General features: G+C 32.3%; 1 protein-coding gene and 1 long non-coding RNA gene across 2 annotated transcripts; one reads left to right on the top strand and one right to left on the bottom strand.

Annotated features, from left to right (window-relative positions):
* Positions 1-1,247: 1,247 nt before the first annotated feature.
* On the bottom strand, positions 1,248-13,889 carry LOC118191526 (uncharacterized). Its single transcript, XM_035362330.2, has 4 exons — positions 13,718-13,889; positions 6,239-6,341; positions 3,758-3,839; positions 1,248-1,540 (listed from the first exon to the last, which is right to left on the bottom strand). Exons 1-4 carry the CDS (start codon positions 13,751-13,753, stop codon positions 1,330-1,332), a joined length of 432 nt encoding a protein of 143 aa, XP_035218221.1. The 5' UTR covers positions 13,754-13,889; the 3' UTR covers positions 1,248-1,329.
* A 119-nt stretch (positions 13,890-14,008) lies between these two features.
* On the top strand, positions 14,009-19,157 carry LOC118191528 (uncharacterized). The gene is made up of 2 exons (XR_004758615.1): positions 14,009-14,552; positions 18,850-19,157. It is a non-coding gene; the product is annotated as an uncharacterized LOC118191528 (long non-coding RNA).
* The last annotated feature ends 741 nt before the right edge of the window (positions 19,158-19,898 follow it).

Consider the following 19,898-nt stretch of genomic DNA (forward strand, 5'->3'; position numbering starts at 1 on the left):
TCGTCCGTACCCAGTCCTAATCAAGCTGAACGACGTCGTAGCTCGGATACATAAGTCATCGAATTCTAATTCATTACGACAGGTTATCTCCTTACTATGTCCATAATGCGTAGTCTATATAGCGTAAATATTAGAAGACAATGGTCCGTTTTGTTTCCAAATGTGTAAATTTGTGCATTCATTTATTGATTTATCATTTGATTTGTTTTATATCACTTATTGCAATTATTGTATGTTATTATGTTGTTTGTTACTTGCGTGACAAATTTTAAGATAGATCTACGCCGGAAAATTAAAATACAAGAAGCTCGTGCATTTAACATTTAATAAATAAATATCACTTTTAATTTATATTTAATTCGAATAAATGTAACTGACTAGTGCGTAAGCTGTAACCGCAATTCTACTGTTTTTACATTCCAAAAATAGCTAGAACTGTCCCGCGCGCTCGATATAAAAAGCAGAGAGAGAACATATCAGCTCAGTTGTTTAGATAACTGTTATTTGTTGATTGTAGTGAAATCGCGATGAGATCGGATTAGATTTTTCTGCGCTTTGGATTGCGTTCTATTGAACGTTTTATTAGTTTAAAATATAACTACTGCGTAATATTGTGATATTGTACAAAAATCTTTGAGGAACAATTCAGCGTTTTATTATATTTCTTGTGATAAGAATAAATTTTATTAATTTTTTATCGGTCTAGTGCATTCAACCTATTACGAACCCGTACGCACGCAACAATATATTTCTTTCAATAAATATAGGAATTTGCTCTCAAAAAGAATTTTCATTATCATAATCATTTGAATTTAAATGTTTTTTAAACGAACGGTGCTGTGTGTTAATTTGGTAATATAAAAATTTTTCTTGTAAAAAAATGAAAACGAAATACTATTATGTAATTTTAAAAGGCTATTATACTGTGCATTGCACTTAACATCATGAAAAAGAAAATCAAATTATTTTTATCCTTTATCGAACTGGCTGATATTCAATAGCTAGAGGGTATCAGAATTAGATCTTGATTTGCATTATGTATTTTGGTATTATTTTCAACTAAGAAGAAATTTATGACATTTATATTCACCTTGAAAATATGACGTCTATAAATTAGAGCAGAATTCACGTTTTGCATGGCTGTTTCCTCATATGTTCAAATTGTAACAAAGCTTGAGAGTAGCCCAAGATATACAGGCAAATAACAATCATCTCTGAAATTTTGTCAAAATAAACACAGAACATAATTACAAGCATTAATATTTTATTTATTCATAACGAAGAGAGGAATTTAAGGTCGTTTTGTCAATGCATCGCTCTGTACTTTACCTATTTGCCCAAACTTGCGAACCAACTTCCGATATCATCGAGCCATACGCCTAGTTTGTAATCACGGCACTTAGAAATCCAAGTAGCGGAGCTCTTGGTTTTGGTTGCAGGTAACTGCGTGTCCCAGACAATGCACCGCGTCCTTAAACCACAGCAGTTGGGCCCACTCCAGAAATGGCACTCGGCTCCAACAGGTAGACAAGTGTCTTCCCTGAGAAAGAAAACAAACCACTCGGGCACAATTATGAAATTAATAGTAAATGGAAAATAATAATATTCTAGAATAAAAGAAAATGTTTCTGACATTTTTAATCTGGTGGAATAGTTCAAGTTGTAGATTAGGAACAAAGTCAAGCTGAGCCAATGGAACAGAAACGTAAAGCAAAATTAAATGCTGTAAATGTCTCGGTAAATGCATGCTTTCGCCACTAAAGGTCACTTTAATATTTGTTTCATATCGCCGCAGAATAGTCAAAAGTACTGAATCTTAAAATTCCTAGAAAGTGGCAAAAACATGGAGAAATATCGCAAAGTTTAGTTAAATTTAGATCTCTTTAAGCATATTGTTTATAATTTCATGGGGTATTTCAGACGAAAGAGGGCAGAATATACGAGAAATATCATTGGCTAGCCTATAATTAACTGCCAAACTCTCATACATCTGATATTGCTAAATTCTCTGTTTAAATATATTATTATTTTATTTATTCCTTTCCGCCCTCTATACTACAGCAGAGTCTCACCAAATTATCGGACTTAAACATTTGTCTCATTTATCTATTGGTTAATCCGTCAGTGCTCATAATGCTTCTATATTTTCCAGTAGATTAAAATTTATGAATACAGCAAAAAATGTAAAGTTTTTGTATTTATAATGAAAAATACTTCTTAACACAGAGACGTCACATGTGTAAAATTAAAAGTTACAGTAGAAGTGCCGAAATGTAAATACCAAACGTCGTTTAAATGCTAATAGTAATGCTAGAAAGTGATTATCTTCCTAAGCAAAATAATTACAGTTCTTTTAACATCTAAGAAAATAAAGTCTTCAATATTTAAATCATATTGCAAAAAAATTTGAAAAGAAAATACAGACTTTTGCTGTCTACATTTTCCAGCATTATTATTCTTCTCGGGTTTTATTTATTTTGTTATTATTATCATTTTAATGCAGATAATATATTATTATACACAGATTAGAGCAAAAGTATTTAAAGAGTAGCACATTGAGATGAATCTCTGTGATTATCAAGCGCAACTAAATCAAATCCATGAATTTTATCGCGGCAAAGAGACAAAAGCTGCTCCTACTATTAATCTAGGCTTTGGTCCTCTAAGGCCCATATCACACACGCACTTGGTTCACACAAATAACTGTTTCGAACAGTTTTTCTGCTTGGTATGGTACTGAAAGAAAGAGGCGCGATTTTTTCTTTCCTTTTGAAAAAAAATCGCATGTTGTTCGTTTTCAGCCAACCCCTGTGTTAATTCCAAAGCGATCTGGGGTAATTGGCTGTCGTGACAAAGCAGAAAAATTGTTGTTCCAAACAGTTGTTCTTTCGAAGGAAACGGATGTATGATAGCAGCCTAATAGATTGGGTACGAATTTTCCAGTCTCAGTCCTAGTTTTGATAAGAGAGCCAACCCGGCGGTACGAATACGAAGATCTCATTCCACTGTTTCCTCTACCACAAACCTATAGGGTTCAACAGTATTTTAAGCGCTGCCATCCCGCTAAAAAGTAGTTCAAACCTAGGCCAAGGCCTTTTTCGTTAAGCTTTCTAACCATCATTAAGTGTTGAGAACCACTAGGTTCAAACAACTAAATTCTTGAGACTCGTAAAATGTGATATTAGAGTTATTCTTTATTAATTGCGAAAGTCTTGAAATACATATTACGAAATAACTAATCATCTCGAAACATCAAGTAGTTATGAATATATTGCAAGGAAGTCATGGCTAAACCTTCAAATATTCAGCTCATAATCCTGCTGCCCCCTAACATGTGAGTGGATTACAAAAATGTAAGTCATTTTCAAATAATTCACATTCTTACATCGATAATAAATGCGAGTAGGAAATAGATAATATATAATTTCTCATTTACTTTAAATGGTTTATTCATTAACATTCTCTGTTCTACATCGATAAGAATCACGGACATAGCTGAAACATTTCCTTCTACCTTGTCAAATAACTATAAAAGTTATTTCCTTCCTCCTTTTTGCATGCTTTCATGGTGTAATTAGAAGCATACTCGAAGCACCTTTGAGAGGTCTAGGGTTCGAATTTAAAAGGACGAGGACACTGTATATTGTTCACGTCTTCTGCCTCAAAAGTCCTAATGACTCTACAACTGCCTACACACTATATTAGAGAAATAACTCAAATACACTCTCAATTGACAGAAAGGCTTTAATTTGCTTACCTTTCTTCAGTTTTCTTGAAACCAAATACTTCTCCAACAATTTGTTCTAGAAAGTCCATTCTTGCTAATTTGTCTTGAATAGCTAAAACGTAGTGAAAATACTGTATTTTAAAATCATTTCAAACTGGAGCTATTATAATACATAATAGGAATTTTCTAGAGATAATAATGACGCACATGGTATGCTAATCAGGTAAAATGTTATGCAGGTATTCTACAAGTCCCTGAGAAGAGGAAATTGCATTCACGCAGTTCCTTAGAACTACAAGTGCTTGGTGAGTTTTGAGCTGATGTTTCATAACATCCTAGAAGTGCTCAATAGGATTAACATTCGGTTAAGTAAGAGGCCAAGACATCAAATGTAATTTATCAGCTTGTTCCTGAAATCACTGCAGCACAATTACCACCTCATGTCAAAGAATGTTGGCTGAGGTGGTAATTGTGCTGCAATGATTTCAGGAACTACTGAGTACTGGTTACAGTCTGTTCCGGCAAGTAAGACAAAAGTTTGTATTTGGTTTTCCTCTAGTCTACGCCATTCTGATTTGTACAGTGGTTAGCGTTGTCAGCTGTCGCACAACTGGGCCAGAGCTCGAATCTCAGAGAATGCTTGCATATTGTTAGTTGTAACGCTTTCTCTGTGGCATGAAGCACTTAAAATGCATGGCAAACCGGAAGTTGTTCTCTTAATTGGTTTGGTGGAAGGGAAAAAGAGATGGAAACCCTTGAACTCGTCCTCTGGGGGGGGATTCTTCTCCAAAGTTGGAACGAAGATGGACAAAATCCTATCGTCACCTGCAATGCACCCACGGCTCATGTCAATGACAAATGAGATGCAGCCCTTCTCACCACGATAAAGTTCGTGCAGTTCTTGTGATGTTATTGTCAGATAAGTAAAACAAATCACAAGAAACACTATGTATTCCACATCTGTCGTAATGTTTTCTAAAATAACCTGCGGTTTCAGACACGGCGTGAGAACATTCTTTAATGCATAATGCTACCATCACTGGCCTGTACACGTTTCGCAGCTTTTGCGTCCATCAAGTGTTCGCCTAGAACAAGGCTAATCTAAAACGATCATCGAGTACGATGCAAAAAGAAATTATCATTCGTCCAACTAGGCAACATTTTACACTAGTACAGGATCCAGACACGATATATACGGGATATAGGATGTGTCGAATCCAATACTTAGTAGAATCAGGTGAACTGTGTGTTCAGATGTACTTGTATTTCGACTTGCATTGCTAAAACTGTCAAGTAATTCGCAGCTAGCGGCATATTTTTCTTTACTAAGCGGAACAATCTCCTACGTCCGTATTTGCTGATTAGAAATACGCCCCAACGTGTCGAAGTTATATCCCCAGTTTCACTGTTCTTTTTTAATTTTCTATAGGTGCGAAAAATGGAAGTTCATGAACATTCAACAAGTGGGCCCTTCCGCTGATGTTTTAGTTTTCTCGGAGATGGAAATCAATAATCTTCATCATTACATACATATCTAATCTACAAACTAATACCTCATTATTTCTGATAAACCGTTCAATAATATTACATCTTGTCACATGCTATCTGGCAAGAGCCATCTCATAGAATAGGGAGGGTGATAATGTTTTAGCTGATCTGCGAACAGTACGCAGATTACAAACTTTATTTTAAAATATATTTATATCAAACAATGATGTTTAGATATGGTCAGATTATGCTATTAATTATGGATTAGTTTTGGATCTGCAGAGGATTGCAAAAGATTTTAGAAAGGCTTAAAATAATTATACATATATGAAAAGACTGTTTATAAAATTACCTATTCATTGCCTTGTAAATTATCAATTACATAAAGTAAAGAAAAATTCTTAAGAAACATGCATCGTAAATTCTAATCTCATAGTGTTTTACAATTGTAAGCAATGAGCTGCTATAGTTTAAAAAGTAAATAAATAATCTTATGCCTCAAAGATAACAACAGCTCTCAGAATATGCGATTTCTCACATCATGATATATTATAATGCAACGATAAGTCACAATAAGTCAACGAAACTTCATCATAGACATTTCGAACCTTCTAAAATTGATTCCAAGAGTAACAACATTTATTAATAGGTTCCGATATGAATAGTTTGGGAAATACATTAATAAAAAGTTATTTGCTTTTACAGATGTATTATGCAAAATTCTGAAGAAACAGCTGAAAGATATTTGCACTCCCTGTTTGATTACAAGCAAATTATAGTTTGTTTCGTACATTACTATATTTTTAAAAAGCAGTTTTTAAGCCTAATTTACTTAGCTTTTGTAAAATAATCAATAATTCAGAAAGCTCCCTAAATATATTTAATTTAACACTGATATTGTTTAATGCATCTAGAACCAAATAAGAATATTGAACAAAAAGAATATTTACTGCAGCTCTTAATGTATATTAAGACAATAATTAACTATGTATTTAAGTAATAGTTGATATGTAATTTACACACCGTCCATGTCTCTGGGATCCAAAAGTGGCGCAGAATTGTCATCTTCATCGCAGCTTGCAATGGCAAACGCACTGGCTGCTAAAAGTACCCAAAATATTTGCATCTGGAAACATTAATGAATAGTTAGATCCTTTATTCTATAAAAATTAAAAATGGTTAGGAAGATTTCTGAAAATTATAGGAAACTCGTAATGTATAACTTAAATTGTAATTACAAATTAGTTCATTACAATTATCGCACAGGGTCAAAAAAAATTTTTTTCGTTAGAAGTTTCCGCATAATTACCCTTGCGCTACTTTTCAATGTATTCTATTTTAACTAGAGAACTTTTATTTGCTTAATAATCAAGCAAAGTAACATTTAAAAAGAAAGAAAAATCTAAAAGTGTTTAGATTTTAACGTCGTCCTATAGGATTTTTTAAGGTTTTTTATGCTCTCGTTGAGCAACGTAGGTTACCGTGTAGAGACATTAAGATATTTTTGGAAGCCGGAGAGATGAAAAATTAACGCCTTCGCCGGGAATCGAACCACGGACGTCTGGAATAACAGGCCCAGCGTGCTACCATTACACTACGAAGGACGCTTGGAAAGCGGGAGAAATACCTTATAACCGATTTGTTCTTGGATTCACACCTGCTAAAACAATACTTATCGTGTTTTCAGCTGTATTATTCAGCGTCGCTTTCTTGTCACATATGGCACATAAATTTAAAGATCAAAATCAAAACATATTTAAAAACAGCATATCATCAGAATTCCCGATAAAGCGTTACAGGTTGCCGCACATTTTTTTTAATATTTCCCTACATTATTTCTTTAAAATTTGCCGCTTTAGAGGCTAGCCACCTAAAAGAATAATCATAATATAGTAGTATATAATGATTTTTAATGAATTCAGCTGAGTTTAATGAACGTCATTTCATAAAAGTATTTAATAATTCTAATTAGAAATTTCATGATTTAAATTATCAGATTAAAAGCAGAAAAAACTATTTTTAAGAACTGCACTTTTTGCCTTTGAATCGCTTGGTTTGCTACTCAGTGCTAGAAAAATTAAATTTGGAAATTAAATAACTTACGCATTACCAAATGGTACTACGCAGGTTCGTGGAGATAATTAGTTTTCTCTTTGAGACAATAGCAACAAATTGCTTTCAAATAGCCTAATTTGTGGATTAAAATTGGCAGATAAATATCCTTTCAAAAAAAATTTTTTTTTTCATTTCTCGTTTTTAAATCGCTGAGTTTGTTAAATAAAAATTCGTTAAATTTTTACAAAATATGAAATAAATCGAAAATAAATTCAAAACTCAAAATTCGAGCTTCAAAGTGCCCATGTTCGGCTGAAGGACTATATATAATTAAAAATTTGGTGGCTATAGGTGCTATCATTTTTCCACAATGTGAGGAACATATAAACATATAGATTATACAATTTCTTCATTATTTAATTTTTGAAAAAATAAATACATTTTGACTAGTTCGGTCGCAACAATTTGAAACGTAATTCGAACACATAAATGATACGGATAAAAAGTGAATTTCGAGCCTAACGTCACGTCTGGTGCTAATATGTCACAAAAAGTCCATTTTGTATCTTTTTTATGCTTCAAAATGGTATGACTACATCCACACAATTGATGGAAATTGAGTATCATACTTTGAATCTTGGTCATTTTTCAAGGTAATAAAATAAGGGTCACGTATGGGATATACAGACACATTTAAACAAGGAAAATGAATGAAGATACAAAGTGCTTTTATTGATTACCGAGACATGCAAGCTAAAAGCAAGATCAATTTCTGTGGTCTGAAATTAACGCCTTCTTAATGCAGTTCAATATTGCAGACATTTAAATCTCAATTTTCTTTCATACCGTAGCAGCATTCCATTTCCAGCATTTTCATATTATTTCATTTATATACCATAGCAGTATGTTGCTTACGCAACTGCATTGCTAATGGCTTTCAGTATTATTTTCTTGGCTATTAAAATTTTTATCAAAAAAAAAAAACAAAAAAAAAACAGGGTATGGGTTAAATGGATTTGTTGATTTGCAGCTTAACGTAAGCGTTCTTAACACATTAAGATAGGCTATATTACATCTATGATGCTTCCCAAGTACATCAAACACATTTTTGGCTTAACGATTCTTTCTTTCAAAGATGCAATGATGATTATGAAACTTTAAGGAATTTTTCGGAAAAGGCACAGCCTGCTCTCACCTTTTTCCTGCTGCAAAAATTCCAGATGACTACAAATGGAGCTCGAAATCAAATGTGTTGGACGATAGTTCTCCACTATAAAAATATAGAAGAAAATATAGAGAGTATTCTTCTTATTAATATAGGGAATATCCTTCTTCCTAGCCACGTGTCTTTGTGATGTAATCAGAAGTATATCTGGCTAGAAATCAAAATGCAAAGATAGTTGGAATCCTGGGGACAGAATTATTGATTTTTCACGCAGTCTGCCTCAAAATGCTAATGACTAAAAAGCCTCCTCTTAATTTGGCCAACATCTGTTCTTGTATTAACTGATAGTAAAGCGTTTTAAAATTTAATTGAATTATAACTTGTAGAAATAATTAGAAAGCAATAACATCTACTACCTTAAAACTTCAGCATATTATTTATAGCTTGTTATAGCTTATGCTGTTATAGCTTTCTTCATAGCCTTTTTATAGCTTACTATTTATAGCATGTTATAAGAGCAACTCGAACACTTCGAAAATAATTCCTAATTATGCATTTAACAGGGTTCATTAGAAAACGTTAAACAATCTTACATAAATATTTAATTAAATTACATGCTTTTAAAATCATTCTACGTTTTCGATATATATAATTTATGTGACGCTACAGCAGTAAGGGTTTTCAACTATAATCGGTAGCAAGAACGTTTTAAATTAAGTTTTATTTACTTACAGATTGTTTCTTAAAATATTCAGTTGTTCGAAATTTTTGAAATATAGCACTTCAACAGTAAGCCGAAATTCTACAATAGTTAAAAAGGAGCTTATTTCCGTATATAGTATTCCGTATTCCTTTATATCCCTCCCACGGATTTTTCCGTATTGAATGATGTCTTTCCAAATCGTCACCGACGGAATATTTTGCCAGCTTTTGATGGATCCGAAAGCGTTTCAAACGATTTTTTCTGCATTACATTTTCCGCCTCGAAATCGTTGAGGACGGAATATTCTGTACTGTCTTTCCCTCCGACCTCCTTTCGCGCTTAATTGGTAGTGGGGAAACAGCGATCGTTAGAGAAAGATATTACAATGGGAGGGTCATAAATAAAAACATCAAATCCAGCCGTACCATCTGCCGACCTGAGGGCGGTTTTCGTGCAGAAACTGGAAAATACTGGAAAGCCTTCAACGCAAACCTTTGTGTATGAGAAAAATTTGCGAAACAAAATTTCTTCTGCAAAAGTAAATGTAATTTGCACGGAACCCATGAATAACTTTTAATGAATTCAGCATCACCTAATTTATAAAGAATTTCTTTTAGCGTAGAATAAATACTTAAATAAGTATCTTACAATGACTGTAGAAACAGAGAAATTTGCTATAACTTTTGTTTTAGCTGTGCGCATTGATTAAAAATACTGTATTTTTTAAAATTATTATAACAGTTCACAAAAAGAGTTACTTCAATACATGTTTTGAATAATTGTTCTGAAATTAAAATGAGATTTTTCAAAGAGTTCAAATCGTGTAATTCCATTTCAAACTAATGTGTCATTTATATGTTTGTATCGAAATTCCTTTAGTTGTGTGAATGTGAAGTATGAACATTTTATTATTGAAATATGAGGACAAGGTGCGTTTCCTTAAAGAAAAATTCGTTTTATTTTTCTGATTTCTCGTCTAAAACGAACTACTGAGAAACTTCCTTGGCATGGTATGAAAATCATTCGCAAATAGTATCGTATTTGATTAAATGGCTTTTTGATGTTGATAAAATAAAGTACTGAAAGTACATGAAATCGTATGATGCATTTTTTACCCTAAGCAAAATACTTCCGTTTTAACGAAAATGTTATCAAATAAAAAGGTCCGAACGATATTTGATTATGAATATTTTACTGTTATGAAGATGTGTTTATTTCCAAATTTCGAAACGGTTGGGACATAAAATTCTCAGCACGTAGGAGTAAATATTTATGAAAAATAGTTGTTAGTAAAAAAGAAATGTAAATAGCTTTTTATAAAATCGTCACAAGCATTATACGAAGGTGGAAAAAATATGATGTTGATCTGGGTGATGCAAAAAATTTCGAAAAAGGAAATAAGAATTTCCGATTCTTTGTCTATATCAAGATTTCAAATGACACAATTAGATGCTCAAATAAAGATAGACAATTTTAACTTTCATGAAGGACTTTGGATGGGAAAACAATTTGTTATTTACGACTACGGTTAATTAAACAAAAGAGGCCTGTCTCTGTATGAGAAGGGATGCCTTCTTGGAAGACTTTTTAAAGAAACAATGGCTCGTAGTCACGTTACAAGTGGGAAAACTCAAATCCAGATCAAACTTCTAGTGTTCAGTGACGTTACTGCTCGGCCGCTAGTGGACGTTATTTATGACTAAAGACTGATGAGCTACGTTAAATTAGGTTCTGATTACCATTTGTATAGTTACCAGATGTAAGAAGCAGCAGTCTTCATACATTATCTCTGGCTGAGATTACAGATCATTAATGTTCAGTGACATTTTAGCTTGAAAGTATTTTTAGGAAAATATAGACAACTAGAGAAATCTAAACACAATGTTACAGAAAAATTTAAAAATAAACAGGAAAGTGTAAATATATTTATTACAGGTACATGAAAATGTATCATATTTTCTCATTGTCGATATCTTCTTTCAGTCTGACCTTTTTTGAACTACAGATACATGAAATAATTTTGACATGAAAAATTTTACATTAGAGAAGAAATCGATGTAATGAGAATCAAATCCTTAATATTTCCATGCGAACAGTTAAGTTTGCGATAGAAGATCCGATGTGATCAAATATAACATCCATAATCAAATACGAATTTCAATTCAGTTTATCAGTAAATCACTAATTTTAAATTTAGAATAACGGCTACGTTCAGAACTTCACCCTCAGGCCAAATTTTTATAACAATGTCTTTGATAACGGGAAAAATTAAATTCGTAGTTTTACAAATTAGTTATAAGGTATTTCTCCCGCCTTCTTGACATGCGTTCGTGGTGAGGTGATCTGCACGTTCAGCGCGTAATTGAGAATTCCGTGCTTCGATTCCCGACGAAGGCGTTTGCTCCTTTTTCATCTTTCTTGCTTCCGAAAAAAATCAATTCATCTTTTATTAATCAATGTAGTTAGCTAACAAACAAAACATTTAAAGTTCCTATATATGTATTTATAATGAACAAGATTATGACTGTGATTATTTAATTTAGGCAGAACCAAGCAAAGAATCTCTTCTTAAACGTCGCCTTAGTTTTAATAGAAAATACTCGTAAGATGAAATTCTAGCATTTCGTACTCCTCTTTTCATACTATTGACCTACCGAGTTCTGGATTTATATATGTAAGCGTCCTTTTTATTGAAAAGCACAATCATCCATACCTTTATAAGATTTGGGTATCGGGTCTAACGATATATAACATCAATTACGACAAACAGAAAAACGATATGGTGAAGCTATAAGGTGTTTCTCCCACTTTCCTAGCGTCCTTCGTGGTATAATGGTTCTACACGCTGGGCAGGTATTTCAGAGGTCCGTGGTTCGATTCCTGACGAAGGCGGTTGCTAATTTTTCATCTCTCCGGCTTCCAAAATATCCTAATGTCTCTACAAGTGGCGCCCGAACTAAAAGGGTTGTGGATGATGATTCTCCACACCCAGGATTTGGCGACTGGGTCCCCTAAAACCCTAGTCACCCTTTAGAAAGGGTAGTATATAAGGTGTTTCTCCCACTTTCCTAGCGTCCTTCGTGGTGTAGGAGTTCTGCACGCTGGGCCGGTATTCCAGAGGTCGATTCCCGGCGAAGGCGATTACTAATTTTTCATCTCTCTGCCTTTCAAAATATCCTAATGTCTCTACAAAGTATCTGAATAAACTTAAAAATAGTTACAGGAAGAAACATCGAATCTTGCACTTACCTTTTCAAGAAGTTCGACATTTCATTCGTAAGTAAAATGTCTGATGTATGCACCACATGACTTCCTTGTACGGAATATTAAATTATGTGCAGTTTTCCAGCATTTCATTTAAACATATTGAATTCACAATTAACGAATTTTGAATGTAATCTACTTCGTCGATAGCGCATAAACCACAATAAAATAAAGACACTCTTTAAAGTTCACCATATTTATTTACCATAGCGAACTTTCGGCGCTACTTTCACTTACCAATATTACATCTCATTCATTTTATAACTCAGAGTGCACAAAAATTATATCATCTGGAGAATTCCCATAAGTTCTATTCAAGTATTATAATAAATCTATTAAAAATGTATATAAAAGAAATTAAACAAATAAAAAAGAAATAGTTTTTCGCAGACGATTCAGCGCAACTTACTTAATTCGCATGCGCAGCTAATTAATTCAGTTCTCACTTCGCGGCAAGGCAAAAATACATAAAAATTCAAAATATTTTCATTAGAATTTGAAAGATATAGAAAAACATAAAACACAAAGTAAAGTTAAAACAATTTAAACAAAAATTACAGTTTAACAACGCAAAACAAGCTAATAACTTAAATGATAATTCCAAAATGAATTAAGCATAATTTAATTCGCAATAATAAAAGACGTTACTCTCTTGTTGCGATGATTAGTTTCTGTAGATTGGCAACAAATCCACTATTCTGCTAAGCTTCAAATGTAAACAAACATGGCTGCTATGGTACTCAAAAATTAGGCTTAGCCGCACTTAGAAAACTTTTAAGTTGTTGATAATTCCACAATTATTGCATGCAGGTTAAATAAAGGCCTAAAAATCTTACCCAGAAAAATTTTCAATCATTTTTAAAGCAAAAACTGCACAATTTACAAACATATAAGAATAAAGAAACTCAGTTCACTGAGCCGAGTAACAGAATGGACTAAATGCATATATATTTATATATTTTTGGTTTGGCCGATTGCAACCAAAATGGGAGGTGCACATCTACATGTTATAGCTGTCCTATATAGAAAATTTCAACGTTCTGAGGCTACTCATTTTTGCGTTATGCGAGATACGTACGTCCAGAAGCCACGAAAAAAAATCTCTTCAGAATTCATTTTAAATCAGTTTTATAATGTTTTTTGGGAAAAAGAGTCCTTTAGTTTGTTCTTACGTACAGATGTCACGCAAAAACATCGTTAAATACCATTCGATAGCGGTCAAAATGGATATTTTCGTTGAAATATGATACACGAAATTTTTTGCGATTATAATATTTCGGAAGTCAAAATTAACATTAAATGAAGTATTACTTACCTTGAAAATACTGCTTAGTGCTAAACAAATAATCATGGTAAGAAGTCTGGGACCATTTTATATAGTAGCCTTTCTTGTTGATTATTTTCTTCTGTGACATTTAAATAGATCTCATCTGTTATAATAGTATACTGAGTGCAACCGAAATCTCAAATTGATAAGCAAATTTAAAATGCTAAAACTAACAGCAGATTTGGAAATATTGTGAGCAATATTATCTAAAATCCGATTGACGTCTGTTTTCAATATGTCTATTCTGAACGTTTGTTTTAACTGACGTATGAATGTAAAGAAATTTACAATTTAAAACACATAAAAGGAAAGTTTGATTGATGAAAAAGCAAAACGATTAGATTTCAAAGAAAGAACTATCAAAGATTAAACAATAGATACAGAAAATAGAAAATGCGTTTGCATTTAAAGTATGATTCAAATATTTTAAAGTGCAGCAGGTTTCTTTTTCAAAAATTTAAATTAGAGATGATTTTATTTGAAATCTGAAGTAATGTTTTAGAAGATTTGGGCTATGCTTTTCCATACAAGTTCATCAAACGTTCATAAAAAACTCCAGCAAAACTGTATTTCACTCAAACACATTTTCATTAGATCTAATTGGTTAGGTTTATGAGATTGCGTCAAAAGTTGGAGGGCTACCTGCCGAAGGGGAGAGGATGTCTTTGTGGAAAACATTCTAAAGGAAACTGGCACCTATATACGTTACACACGGGGAAAAGCACGAAAACTCCCATGCAGCCACCTCGTTTTCGAGATTCGAACCTCGGACCGAACTACTAGTGTTCAGCGACTTTACAGCTCAGCCGCTGGTAGGCCCCAGGTAAATATAAAGCGTAAAAGCTGAAGGGTAAAGCTATAGATTTTCTTTTAAAGTAAAAGTTTTCATGAGAATAACTCAATTTTTTAATGTCTTGTATCGCTATATTCTATAGTAATTGAGGTATGAAGAACTTCACTAAAATATTTTTTTTTCACATTTACTTAATAGTAATTTTGAATTCCTTTCTAAATTTGCAAGATTATACGTCAGAAACAGATATTTTATTCTCTACAGTAACGCTAAAATATTTTTTTTTTCATATATTTCAGGCATATGCATTTACCTATAACAATTATCTAAGCACATATGGAGTCAAATTTCACAGCACTTTAACATGAATAATACATCCTTTTAGTTCTTAGTAACTCTGCTTTTTGGTGAACGTTTAGTACTAAACGTATTTTTTTTCACAAAGAGTGTACAACTTTCAGATATATAAGTATAGGAACCAGAAGACGGCATTAAAAGTTAGACTTCGCTATGTGTCGAAAATTAAATTTGTTTTAAAAATTTGGCATTGCAAAGATTTTTGATATTTAACACACTTCTGTAATTGATATTATATAACTACTATGTAGTATATGGCCAACGATTGCGAAAATAAATGCCGGATTAATGACTGGGTATACATATACATACATATACGTCTGACGATTTAAAAAAATGAAGATGCAGAACTAAATGTTATAATAGTCCCATTACACAAAATTTCAACGTTCTACGGCTAATCGTTTGCGAGATGCATATGAGTTATGCATGTACACATATATACGGTACGTAAGTAAGTACAGACGGCATGACAGAAATTTCTTTTGAATCCATTTTACAATCCCTTTTAAGAGAAAACAATCCTTTATTTTGTCCGTAGATACAGATGCCACATAAATAATCATCCAAATGGACTCAGGAACCATCAAAATGGGTATGTCTGTTGGAGTATTATATCCGAATATTTTCGCTTTTACAATACTTCCTGTTCTTCTTACGAGGAAGCAAAAATGGCTTTAATTCTTTGTCCAGCCATATCCTAGATCAAGAACTGACTGTAAACCATGTTTTTCACTTAATTTGAGAAGTACGCAAACATAATCTAAGGAGCAGAAATGTGAATTGGTATAAGGATTTATCGTCAAAGTTACGTCCAAAAACGTAAGATTATATATGATTAAATTTTTCTGTTTGAAGAATAATTATTTTTAAGTTTACCAATCAAGTGTGATTAAGAGTCTTGAAAACATTAAGAAAAGAAGGCTGAAACAAAATTTAGTAATAAAAATATTCTTAATATATCATAGGAATGTTTTGATTTTCTTAAACTTTTAAATGATACTTTTATCAAATTTTTAATTCTTTTAATTTTTCTCTCAATTAATTAATTTGATTTATTTAGATTTTTACTTGCTTGTATGAAATAAAAAAGAAATATTGTAATCGTGAATAATTTCGAGTATCACATTTCAACGAAAATATCCATTTTAATCGCTATCGAATGCAATTTAACGATGTTTTCGCGTGGCATATGTACGTAAGGACAGAATAAAAGACTTTTTCTCCAAACGAATCATAAAACTGACTTAAAATTGATTCAGAAGAGATTTTTTTCGTGATGTTTATACGCACGTATGTATGTATTTCGCATGACTCCAAAACAAGTAGCCTTCAAACGTTGAAATTTTGTATATAGGACTGCAAAACATGTAGATGTGCACCTCCTATTTTTGTTGCAATCGCCCGCACCAAAAGTATATAAATTATATGTATGTATATATATAAACCAATAATTCATAATAATTTATAATAGATTTAACGATAATATATTTTACCATATACAAGTATATATACATCCACTCTGTTACTCGGCTCAGTGAGCTCAGTTTCTTTGTTCTTATCGGTTTGTAAATTGTAAATTTTTCGCTTTAAAAATGATTTAAATGCGTTGTTCTTATCCTCCAGTTAAGGTTTTTATGCCTTTAGTTAACCTGCATGTTATAGTTGTAGAGTTACCAACAATTTAAATGTTGTTTAAGTGCGGCTAAGCCTAACGTTTTTAGCATAGCAGCTATTTTTGTTTACATTTGAAACTTAGCAGAATAATGGATTTGTTGACAATATAGAGAGACTAAGGCTTGCAACAACAAAGTAGCGTCTACTTTTATTATTGCGAATTAAATTATGCTTAATCCGTTCTGCAATTATCTTTTAAGTTATTAAATTATCCCATATATTGATTCAGCGTAGCGTCCACAACAAATTAAGTCAGTTTCTACGCCTTCTGTGTCTTTTTGCCATGTGGGACCGAAAGTAAACTTTCAGCTTTGTACAACGAAAAATGTGTCTCCTTGCCCGCTGGTCGAATTGCTTGTTTTTTGCGTAGAAACTGTAATTTTAATTGTAAAAAAAAATAATTGTTTTAACTGTATTTGGTGTTTTATGTTTTTCTTTATATGTTTCAATTCGTAATATAGATATTTTGAGTTTTATGTATTTTTGCCTTGTCGCTAACTGAAAATTGAATTAATCGAATAGGAAATAGATCTCTAATGAAATTCGAGGAAATAAGTTTAAATGAAAGGCGGGGAAAAATGCGTATGGTAATGTAAGTAAAATTTACGAATATATTCATTACCGTATGTAATTTTTTTTATTATAACAAGAAAAAAATTATTTGTTTCGTAAATGTTCCTCAAAACGGTAGTGTGCATTTGTATGTATCTCCCAAAAAGATAATGAAGAAGGTTTTTTTTTAATTATATATCTCCCACAGCAATCTGCTTTAAAATTCTAAGATGTAATTTAAAAATTATGCTTATTGTTAGTTCAATTTATTTTGTATTTTTTGCTTAATGACTTTCATAATTTTTATCTAATTCTTTATTATATGAGTAAGATTTTTCTGGGTAAGTATTTAAATGCAGGGGGAATAAGATATTGCCTAACTGAAATTGACTTCTTAGAATTTAATTGTCTAAATTTCTAATGAAATTCATATTTCTGTTTAGAAATCATTTTGTTTTATGGAATTTGCGTTTCATGGGAAAGTTGACACATTTTTGTTTTCATAAGCACAAAATAATTAAAAATTTTTTATCATTTTTTATTTCTGGTATTTACTAGTTGGAGAATTTAAAAAACATAACCCACTATACTATATTTACAATTAGCTATTATTTTATACGTGCATACAATTTTAATTTTATTACTATTGCCTAAATTAACTGTCCAAATTCAAGTAGCAGGGAAGAATTAATTCCTTCGAAATTATATCCTTATGGCTCTCATTGCTATTTTAAAGGCATTTATTTTATTATCTTATTTTATGCCTATTGCAAACTGATAATACTTCTAAACTTTAACGCTGAAAAGTTAAAAACCATTTTAATAGTGCGTCAGAAACTTAATTTAATTGCAAGAATGTATTTTTTCGCATGTTTAAAAGGGTGAAAAACATATAGAGTTACATGTTGTAAAGTATATTTTAATTAATTTTATGAGAGTTATTTTAGTTTAGTTAACCTTTCCTTTTTTTGCCTCGTTTAAACTTACGACTGCCTACGAGAATGATTTTTTTAGAATCCCTTTGAATGCAAATGAGTAAGAAATAATATTAAAAGAAAATCCAACTTGCTTCAAAAGAGAGAGCTAGGAATCCTGAGTAGAGAGCGTTTGCCTTTGGTCTAAGTCTCCCTAACTGCTGTGACGCTTGGACTCATTATTATGTGCCTTTTGATAGTCCGCTGACTAGTTTAGATTAAGGGCCAACTCCGTTATATTTGTCTTAGCTTCGACTAAATCTTATTTAGTTAATGTTAGTTTTTATTTCTTATTTTCAAGTCCAAGTATAGGCTTTGTTGTAAGCCCGAAGAAAGGGGACGACTGTTCCTCTTATTTTGGAATAAAGGAAATATTTATTATGGAATAAAGGGTAATTAACCTTTTTTGAATTTAAGATTACTGCTATCTGAAATGAGGGATTAATTTCTTTACAGTTTACAAGGTTAGTCGACATTTAATTTAGACAGAATAAGAGTGAGGAACTCTAGAATGTAATTAGTAGTCTGAATGGTAATTAGTAATGAAAATTAAATAATTTGGGAAGCTTAATCTGCGAAATGGATTTCGACCAGTATTGCTGATGATTATACTTCTATGCATTAAAAACTTGGTAGATGGAATTCATGATACTGTGATACTGCAGTATTATCTGGGTCTTTACTGCCTAAGCAATATTTCCAGGAGCAATTACAGATTTACATACCGTGCCTTAGAATAAATAATGCATGAATTGTGTCCTTTGCAGGAGATACTGGATGGTGAAAAGAAGAGAAGAGGCTCTTTGCCTTTATAGCAGCTAGACTCGTTATGCTTCTTTTGGTATCCAGTACTGGAAGGTAGGCGACGGAGGAGATAAGTCTTCCGAACTGTGAGAATAGCGTCAGTTTCCAAGTGACGGTATCCAGTCAAGGCAACACACGAGAAAGGAAAATATGCAGCATTTAAAAATTTATATCATGAATGTTATAATACACTGAATACAATTGTTGTTTATTCATGAAATTTTTAAACACTTGTTCATGAATATTTTATTAAAGTTTTATTTTCAAATAATCTCTTAGGTGCATGTTATTTTCATAATGCCAATGAAATGAAGTTGTTTTAAATACACTCATGTCCATAAATTAAGGATAATGCCAGCTCTAGCAAATAAAGATTCAGAAACAAAACAAACCTGACTTATTCATAAAGCCCATTTATTAAGAAAAATATAAGAAAAAAAAAAGATGGTGTATGTATGAGACCACTCAAAAGAAACTGCGAGTTCCGGGAGCAATTAACAAAAAATATATTCCTTACAAAAACTTCACATTACATGATTGGTATGATGGATAATACACACTGTATGTGTCCCAGACAATGAAATACACTCCGTGCACCACCTAGTAATTGAGAAGTCCGTGTTTCGATTTCCAGCCAAGGCGCTTGCTCATTTATCATCTCTCTAGCTTTTCCAATTAACCTAATGTCTCTACACCTTTCAATGTTTACACGTGGGAACAGGCGCTGTGATCCATAAACACAAATTCTGCTCCGACGGCACCCCTAAATAAAAGTACATATTGTTTAAGAATAATGTTCCGATAAATGTGGCCTGTCACGGTTCCAATCTGAATATTCAGATCTGTTCAGGAGCCCAGTATAATTAATTCACCTCAAACGAGCAATCCTTCAACACCGTAACAGTGTCGTTCGATGATATTATCTTGGTGGTAGCAAGTACCTGGAGTTCTCCATATGAAAGTCCGACGGGAATCAGACTGCAAGCTAAAGATAAACCTGCACTCGTCGGGA

The sequence above is a fragment of the Stegodyphus dumicola genome, chromosome 9 (assembly GCF_044657685.1).
Source record: "Stegodyphus dumicola isolate Sdum_Otavi_A_Nest chromosome 9, ASM4465768v1".
Classification (NCBI taxonomy): Eukaryota; Metazoa; Arthropoda; class Arachnida; order Araneae; family Eresidae; genus Stegodyphus; species Stegodyphus dumicola.

What these genes read in the sequence shown, in the direction of transcription:
- LOC118191526 (XM_035362330.2), bottom strand. Translation starts at nt 13,753, where the DNA reads ATGATTATTTGTTTAGCACTAAGCAGTATTTTCAAG. An exon ending in CACTAAGCAGTATTTTCAAG is followed by an intron (nt 6,342 to 13,717) that starts GTAAGTAATACT and finishes TAATGTTTCCAG; the next exon opens with ATGCAAATATTTTGGGTACT. An exon ending in TTCAAGAAAACTGAAGAAAG is followed by an intron (nt 1,541 to 3,757) that starts GTAAGCAAATTA and finishes TTTCTTTCTCAG; the next exon opens with GGAAGACACTTGTCTACCTG.